Consider the following 9697-nt stretch of genomic DNA (forward strand, 5'->3'; position numbering starts at 1 on the left):
GATAGTCAATACTATCGAAAGTTTTCCACTTCTACAAAGCAGCCTGCGTTCAGACACGGAAACTCGAGTTGCTTATTATCGGCGATTTCCCTTTTGGTGTTGCCCTATGCATTTACACACAGCAACTCTTTTGTACGCAATTGTTGTTGTCAGCTGTGAACCACCAACTTGAAATACTTAGACGAACGAGAGCACAAAGCTTTGAGCAAGCCCCCTATTATTGTTTCATGATATGTTAATTTCTTGATTCGCATGGTGATTGGATCTGAATCACCTACGAATGAAGTGATTCGCTCTCAAAATTTTGTATGGCGAATTACGTGATTCGGTTCGTAATTAGGGCGCCAATTACGAATGAGAGAGCGAATTACGAATAGGAGAGCGAATCACTTGCCATGGAAACATCGTTTAATAAGACGAGTTTAGTAGAAAATGGAGATGTGGGGTTTAGGTACGGCAGTTAAGCTGATGCTGATGTATCAACAATAGCGTGGATTGGAAACTAGGCCTTTCCAACCACCAAGATATCGAGACTAGGCGGATCGGAAACTCGGCCTTTCCGACTACCTACACCCTTAGATAATAAACAATAAACGAGCGGATTGGAAACTAGGCCTTTCCAACCGTCACGAAAGCGCGACTGGGTGGATCGGAAACTCGGCCTTTCCGACCACCCAGGAGATATCAAGAAATGGAGTAACCCAAAAAGAATAGCGCGGATTGGAAACTCGGCCTTTCCAACCGTCTACATAACTTCCAGAAATTTGCATGCGTTTATATTGACATAAAATAATTGCAATGATAAAGAAATAATGTTATTTAAAAATTTCCGTGGAGCATTTTGTATTTTGTATTTAATACTTAATATTTACATTTTAAATCTGAATCTAATTATAAGAATGTTAAATCTTTGTTGCAATATAAGTCTAACAGATTGTAAAAAATAAATAAATAAATAAATGCCCACATAAAACTTTTCCTTCGCTTTACGTGACAGATTCGCTTGGACAAATAAGACGAATTGTATGAAAATGCACAAGACATGCCACATAGATCGTTAAGCTGCAGCACAAAGCGAAAAGATGGCCAACTCCCATCTTTTTGCGCGCTTTGACAATCAGTCGGTTTACTATTTATTTTGTTTCGTCCAAATTCGAGTATTCATGCAGAAACATAAAACTCAATTATTATTATTTAATATAATAATAATAATAATAATAATAAAACTCAATTACATTGCTAATTTTAAAGCAAAATATCTAAAATCCACAGTAATTTTGATGAGTAAAAAAGCAGTGCAAAATTGATTTCTTGGCGTTCATTGTGGCATACCTTTTGCGTCTGGCGCTTCGCTGGCAATGTTATAAACGTCACGCAATACGTATAAAGTTTTATCTGGCATCAGTTTTAGTCTGCAGAGAACCACCAACCCGACTATTTAGTTTGTGGTCGATAAAGTGTGCAGTGTGCGGGGACCCTTAATCCAATTTACAATCAAGTTCTCTGGCAACTCTTCAACGATGAATGTAAAGAGAAACGAATAAAAAATAGATCTACAATAAACAAAGCAATTATTTGGAAGTGCAAAAACAGTCAAAAGTCATCGACGTTTGTGTAGTCTGCTTTTTGATGTTTTAATTAAGATACACAAGTTAAGTTCAGCAAATATATAGTTAGAACCACAATATACCATACCGATTAAAAAACTGAACTCGGATTAGGTTTTCAACCTATGCAAAAAGAGCATAACAATTAGCGCATAAATAATAAGTAGAAAACACTAAATCCTAAAAATTACAATGGAACGCAACAACGGGTAAGTTAACTATGCTTTTCCTAGGAAGTTAGTTTTTAATTTGTGTGTCGTGGAACTTTTTGGCAAGAAAAGCACAGAGAAAGCAGAATAAGCAAAATGGTGCCAAGGCCTTAGCTACCAACTCCGCTTTGACTATCAGAATTTTGTAAAATGGCTATGAAATTTGCGAAAATTAAGACCAACTGCGTGTCGATATACACAAACATGTACGTTTATGTACATATGTAAGCAGCAATTAATGCATCCAGTTACATATTCAATTGCTTCGTTCACATAAAAAGAGATATAAGATAATGCATTTAGTGCGGATACTCTAGTATAAGCAGGGGTAAAATCGAATATATTTATTTCCTCGCATGAAATCTTATCCAAGTAGGGTTGAATGCATCTGGTCACGCGTACTCACACAAACGCACCCATGTACACATATACCTTTGTATGTACATTCATACGTACATACATATATGCGTAGTTCTTTTTATATATTGAAAATTCAATAATACACAAATCTTTTGCCAGTTACTAAAAACGTGCCGTTAATGCACTATTAGTTTATCACATGTATCTTCTACTTGCAGTTCTAATCGTTACACACCAATACGGCGCGCAGGCCAGCAGCAACATCAATCAAATTCTTTATCATCATCACTTTCATCTTCGAACAATAATCAACATAATCAGCCTTCAGATAATCATCGTAATAATTCGTCACAATACTCAACCTCCAACCATAGCACCTATTCACCACAATCCTCAGTGTCCCGCGAACCGCCCACGCAACACGATGAGCTGATTCGATATATCAGGGAGGCCTGGACAAAAGTAAGTCTCTAAGCACTATATGCAGTTTATGTGCATAGTAGGTATGTATTGGGGAAATACGTATGTATGTGTATGTACATATATTAATAAAGTTACGAAGTAGAGATGGGCGTGGACCTCATTTTTCTGGCAGAGCCGGAAGGGGTGCAGAACACATATTCTAAAACCCACAGGTAGAAAAAATCATTGAGACCCGACCGGACCAAACCCGATTTGGCATGCATTATCTGAAATTGCTCCAAAAATAATAACGAACGAATAAATGCAGTATGCCTAAAAATGTTACATACAGGAAAACTCCATAAATTTTTTGTACAGAAGATTAGAGACATCATATACTTTTTTTTCTGGTATTTTTTTTTTTTTAAATACTCTCAGTTTACATTAACTTCAACCAGATAGTTAGGAAATGTGCGCCATGTTTTGTTTTTTTAAAGGCCAACACTAACGATGCCAACAGTCTTTTGTATGTACGAACTTATGATATATAGGTAACTCACCTGATAATTAATGAAAAAATGGGATGAAGGCTCAGCAGGTTCAAACTCATGGTATGAGTATTCATGATAGTCCAAAAAGGCATTGGCGAACTCATTTTGATCAAAGTTCTCACCGGGATCCCCATTATCAACTTCAACATCAGCAATAGCATCACTCACCATATAGGATTCTGACCCGCAAACAGAGCGGGGACTGTGCTTGGTGCTGCACAAAGACACGCTTGCTGATACCGAATTCGATATTGGTAGTGATGCTGGTGCAAACGACCAAACTGAGCCTGGCGTTGATGGCGGGCTGCTTGGGCGTATGCGACGACTTGTGGAACGATTATGGTCAAATTGGGAATTGCGTTTGCTGCGGTTTCGAGGCATTTTTTCAATTGTTTGAAATGCACAGATTCGAACGGATCAAATAAGCATTTACTGCATTTAATTAAATTTTAGTTGAAAAGCAAACTACCAAATTTTGTATGCTCTAAATTTTGCTATTTGTTGTTGAATTTCACTAACTTCAATTCAAAAAATATGTTGCTGAAATTTGCATTTTGTTTTCAATTTGACGGGGTGAGTTGGCATGTCAACAGCCATTTAAACGCGAATAAGATAATTTTCGTAAATATAGTTAAAACAACGTGATTAAAAAATACATATGTAAATTGACGAAAAGACGTTTTTTTCACTCAAAACTTTTGGATACATGAGATTTTTGATTTTGTAAGTTTTTGTTGTCACTCAATTATTGGGACAATATCACTTTAAAGCAGTTTAGGAATGTTTGGTTTAATTTGAAAATGTTTATTATATAGGAAAAAATTGCAACTTTAGGGAATTGTTACACCATAATTAATTTCTTCAGTAAGACGAGTATCTTTGCTTAAGCTTGTCCAGATTGCATAAGCTCTAATTAAGGCATAGTTTTTTGGAGAATAAACTGTTCTCGCAGTGCTCCTTAAAACGCCAGGTTTCCTTCATATTTTCAACCGACTTCACAAAACCGAGAATGTTATCAATTCGTCGGAATATTTTATGTATGTTACCACATAACTTTGGATGACGTTAACCATTTCTATAATTCTTTTTTTTTTTTTTTAAAGGAAAGGTGTTACCTCACGGGGATCCCTTAATAATTTGGTTTAAATCCGATCATTGGCTTATGAAGAAATTAACGATGATCTTAAATTTTTATTGTTTTTGCTTAAAAATTACTTGTTGTTTTATAATTGTTTCGTATACTATATTTCATTTGTATTTTAGATTTATATAGTCAGTTGTTAAATGTTATTTCTTTAAAATTTGTTTTATATAAAATTCACTTACGTACAGCGTGGCGACGAATAACTGTTACCCAGGTTTTGGAGAAATAAAAGGGCCCTTTAAAGATTTTGCGAAAAAAGTATTTTATTGATAACTTTCCATAGATTTTACTTTAGTTGCATTAATTAGTTTTTAAATTTTAATCCTTATTTACATTTGCCAGCAGTGCAAACTTTGAGAGAAAAGTTCATTTGGCACGCAAGTCTTTTTCAGGTGTATTTTTTCTTAGGCTTTGTATAAAAAAAGTACAAAAAAGAAAAAAACTGTATAAGGTTGGTCGAATGAATGACCGTCCTAGTCACCAGTTCCGAGTCTATTCGATTTTTGAGTATGAGGCCTTAGGTTGGACAGAAGGGGGAGTATAAGGGACTCAAAATGGAGAAAATTAGCCTATGGTTACAGAAGATATGGAATAAATTAACTGACGAAGACCTGCGTGCCAAATGAACTTTCCTCTCAAAGTTTACACTGCTGGCAAATGTAAATAAGGATTAAAATTTAAAAACTAATTAATGCAACTAAAGTAAAATCTGTGGAAAAATAACAATAAAATACTTTTTTCGCAAAATCTATAAAGGACTCTTTTATTTCTCAAAAATATCTGGGTAACAGTTATTCGTCGCCACGCTGTAAATACATGAAAATACATATGTACTAAAGAAATTCATTCTTTCAGGTAAATGAACAAAATACGCCAATAAATTATTGCCAAGAATCTGACCATCAACTAAAAAATTTCAAACCCTTCAACCTGGAGGAGTACTGGGACCAAAGACATTTTCAAAATATTCGTGTATCACATGGACAACAATAAGATGATAATAATTGCTGCAACAATAACGATCGCAAAACAAATATTACTTGTTTTGTTTGTTCTGTATTGATTGGTGTGCATTTGATGAGAGTTTACAATAATGTTACGTGTAACATAAACATTTACATATAAAAATATGTATTTCCATTATTGAGAAAAGTAGAAATTTACTTAAAGACCGGAGTTTAAAAACGTAATTATTTCCACGTAAATATTTAGTAAAATACAATTGTATTATCAGACCTAATTCTCGTTGCATGAAGATATGTAGCTAATAAAGCATAAGTATTTTATTGCAAATACCATGTAAACTCCGAAAAAAATACCACAAAAATTAAGTTATTTAAAAATAAGGTAGTATCGTATCAAGCGCTCGTTCAATATGCAATTCAAGATTTCGCAATAAAATTATAAAGTAATTTAAAAGTATGTAAAAGGGAAAGCAGATGATGCAATTCAAAGATACAATTACAATTAATGGCAATAAAAAGGATATAAGCAATTTTCTTTGTTTAATTTTGAAATGGACATACATACATAAACATATATTTACCCTATAAACATTTTGGCGAACATTCGAAAATGTGCTTCCAATATGCATATCGAACTGAGAACGAACTCATAAACAACCTTAGTTTTCCAACGTTCATAGTATATTGGAAATACACACGAGATGGGTTCGAAAAAAATGGAAACCATAGTAACATGAGAGAAAATGAAATCCAGCTCATTTTCGAATGGAAATATAATACAATCGCGCTCTCTCATTAAAATTTCAATTCGATAATGGGCTGGATTTCGAATTGATAACGAAGGAAAAATTCATTGGAAAACGAAGGTTCCGTTTTGTTGGAGAATGGCCTAGTTCTCGAATCGAATACTAAACTATTCCACATTCGTTATCGAAGATGAGACTTGAAAATAATGTTAGTTTTCCAATCATTTTCGAATTGTTAACCAATCCCAATGTTTATTGGGTACTTTGGAAGGAACGGATATATTTATATAATTATATCGTCGAACGATATTTAACTTTCCTAAATATATCACACTGTTAAGGTGGCCTCAGACAGATGCCATACGACAATTTACGATATGCGATCAATACAAACCACTGCGGTATATGGGAGTGCTCAAACAGATGCGGTATACCGCTGCATAACGACGCGTTCAAAAATTGTATCATATCGCACCTTTCGCTTTTTATCTTTATCGCATTAAAAACGATACCGTATCGCATCAGTTTGAGGCCACCTTTATGCTGCCTTCCAATTCGATACGTGTATCAGGTAAAGTCAACATTAAAAGTTTTTCACATCTCGTATTATTCAAATGAGACCGTCATGGCGACGTTCCTTTCAAAATCTTTCAAAAGAATAAGAGCTCTATGGAGAAATTCAAACATTCTAACAGAGACCCAGAATAACAATTATTTCATAGTGGAGTTTTAAAAAAGTCATCCAAATTTTAATGACAAAGTTGGGCATTAAAAAATAATCGTGTCATTACGTTAAAAAAATTGTCATTAAATTCATTTCCTAATGGAATTTTATAAATGGCACACATTTTTTGTAATTTCAATGCCCAGTGGAAATTCAGCAAAAGTTTTTTGATACAGTCTTACAGTGGCGCTCACGTAAATAGCACACATTTATTTTTTACAATTGATATTCACAATGTTTTACGTGATAAGTTTTTCTCGTAAATTTTTTATAAAAATATAGTAGATTCTATAACATAAACCATAGGGTCAATGTTCAAAACTTTGTGTACAATTCAGGAACATTTAACATATTAAAAAAAATGTCTTCCAAATTTTCAACTTTTTATTCAGAATTTTTAGAAATTTATGGGGTATGCAGTTTTGTAGCCTTCTCGATTTTAGTATAATATTATGCACGTTTGAAAATTCTAAAAAATCACGTTTGTTTAGATTTTTTTTTTTTGGCAAGGTTCCGCTAAAGTGTACTACTACCAAAATTTGTATGTTGCTTTTTATTTGCCAATAATGAGCAACTGATGTACGTAGGCAGAGTCACCCAAAATTTTCGCGTAAAACGTAATGTTCTTCCATAAAGAGTGACATTGCCGTACTAATTGTGGCTCGAATATACCCAGATTTTGTTCATTCGTTATAGGAAGAAAATGCGCACCGCCTTCAACAAAAATGTTCTCAAAAACCAACAGGATTTTTTAGAATTGGTCCCGAGCCAGGCCTGTAATAGTCCACAACTAGTCGCGAGTTGGTGTCAAACTAGCCCCGAATTTGAGACAAAGTAGCCCCAACCTAGTAACGCAGTGATCCCGAACTAATTCCGAAATGGGCCTGAACAGCCTCGTCCTTTTGAGGTTTAGCAATTTTTTTCTCACTCATAATTATTATGAAAATACTTGTATAGTATTAGTCTCAAAATAAGTCTTTAAAGACTTATAAATATTTACATATCTCGCTGATAATTTTCATTTAATTTATTAACGCTTAACGCCGATCTACTTTGTACTAATATAACAATTTAACACATTAAGGGCCGGTTGTTCAATATCTGATTAGCACAAATCGGAGGTAGAAGCTCCGGTTAAGCACAACTACTGCTTTATCGATCACATGTTACATGCATGATGTTGTTGTTGTAGCAGCATACAAATTCCCCAAAGACTTTTTGGGGAGTGTTGCTGGAGTGACAGTCCTTGGCCAGATATAAATCTGGGTCGTTCCGGTTACGTAGACCCGACTGTCGTGGGAACGACATGCATGATGTCGAAATCGTCGATAGTGTAGTGGTAGTGATAACCAGACATTGAACAACCGGCCCTAAACATTCTAAGATAATTACATTACAAGATCAGTTCAATGTAATAAAGCTAGTATAACAAATGCATTATCGTATGTTGTTGTTGTTGTAGCGGCTACAACAACCCCGCCCAGATCGGTTAATATCTCAGTCGTAGTCGCCAAGCTCCACTAACGGAAGCCCTAAGAAGCGTGCAGCCTCAATAGGGTCGGTCCATAGGGACAAAAGCGTTAGGGTTGGCGGGTTTTCCGGGCATACGAAGAGATGTTTCGAGTCATGGGGTGTCTCCCCGCATGCCGGTCACTCATTTGGCACATCTGCGTTTAGTCTGCTCAGGTATGAGTTTAACCTGCTGCAGTAGCCAGAGCGAAGTTGGGCTATTGTGGTTCTTGTCTTCCGAGGCAGAGGAAGCCCCATCTCGTCGATGTCCGGTGGTTGTGCGCCTAGAACGGCTATATCGTAAAGCTGTGTGTGATAATCTTCCGAAACAATTGAATGTATAGCAATGTTCATTTACCAATGATGCGATTCTACTATTATTCCCGTGCAATATATAATTCTTTGTCATCTTGGTTGTTTCTAGTTCGCGCTTGATTCTGTGGTCCATTTTGGGACAAATGGAACCAAATAGCTAACGAATTACTTTTACTTTTTTAATATAAAGTCTCCGCGGATTTTTGGTAGATATGTTTTTGAAAATCAATTTTAATCAAGTACATATATATTGGCGTTTAGTGTCTATGACCTTTTGCCATTTGCCTGGTAGAACTGCTGTGGTCAAGTTATTTTCAGCGGCTGTTACCATCAAGAGATTTTTGTAGAGAGCGAAACAAATGGAAGTCAAATGGTGCAAGGTCGGGGCTATACGGTGGATTTAAAACCCCTAAGATCCTTCAATTTGTTCCGAGTCATCAAAGATGTGTGTGGCCTGGCATTGTCATGATGGAAGACAACTCCTTTTCCGGTGGCCAATTCCGGTCGCTCTTTCTTAATTTATTCGAGCAAACAGTCGAGTCATGCACAAGAGACAACCGGATTTGGCCTAGTTTTCTAGATATCTTGGTTTAAATGTATCAAAAAACGCAATTTTACCATTTTTTTTTACTTTTATAGTAGAAAAACGCTGCATTGTGGAATCCTTAGAACAAAATAAAAATAAAGCTTAAATACCTGCCTTTTATCATCAAACAAGTAATTTTTAAGCAAAAAGTAAAACCGACTTTAATTCGCATATAAAAACTTACGAGTAAAGTTAATTTCTGCAAGCACCAATGACCACCTCTGAGGTACCACCTTTTATTAAAAAAAAAAAATTATAGAAATCGGTTAACGTGGTTCAAACACCACCTTCTTTTTTTGAAGTCGGTTAATAAAAGAAAAATGGATCACAAACATTAAAGCCTATTTCCACCAAAGGATTAACTGCAGTTAAGAGCTCAGAAAAGTTCCAGGTTTTTTTCTTAAGTTTTGTTTTCTTCCTTTGGTTTGCTTCTACTTAATAGGTGGAATTACCTCCTTGCGAGTTGGCATCTCCGTTTTCCAATCGGCATAAACTGCAGTTAAGGCTTGGTGGAAATCAACTATAAGACAAAAAAGTTTTTAAAATGTGTCCCGATATAATAAAAGGTGGAATTGATTA

The 9697-nt window shown here is 35.3% G+C and overlaps 1 protein-coding gene across 2 annotated transcripts; it reads left to right on the forward strand.

Annotated features, from left to right (window-relative positions):
• The first annotated feature begins 1552 nt into the window (after positions 1 to 1552).
• LOC118735902 (protein kinase 4) lies at positions 1553 to 5769 on the forward strand. 2 transcript variants are annotated; one of them, XM_036465925.1, is made up of 3 exons: positions 1553 to 1816; positions 2395 to 2638; positions 5129 to 5769. In XM_036465925.1, the coding sequence occupies exons 1-3, from the start codon at positions 1800 to 1802 to the stop codon at positions 5264 to 5266; spliced, it is 399 nt and encodes a 132-aa protein (XP_036321818.1). In that variant the 5' UTR covers positions 1553 to 1799; the 3' UTR covers positions 5267 to 5769. The 2 variants fall into 2 exon arrangements, with proteins under 2 accessions (XP_036321818.1, XP_036321817.1); XM_036465924.1 differs by lacking the exon at positions 1553 to 1816 and adding an exon at positions 1952 to 2022.
• The last annotated feature ends 3928 nt before the right edge of the window (positions 5770 to 9697 follow it).

This window comes from Rhagoletis pomonella, unplaced genomic scaffold, assembly GCF_013731165.1.
Source record: "Rhagoletis pomonella isolate Grant_MI unplaced genomic scaffold, Rhpom_1.0 Rhpom_scaffold_00003, whole genome shotgun sequence".
Lineage (NCBI taxonomy): Eukaryota > Metazoa > Arthropoda > Insecta > Diptera > Tephritidae > Rhagoletis > Rhagoletis pomonella.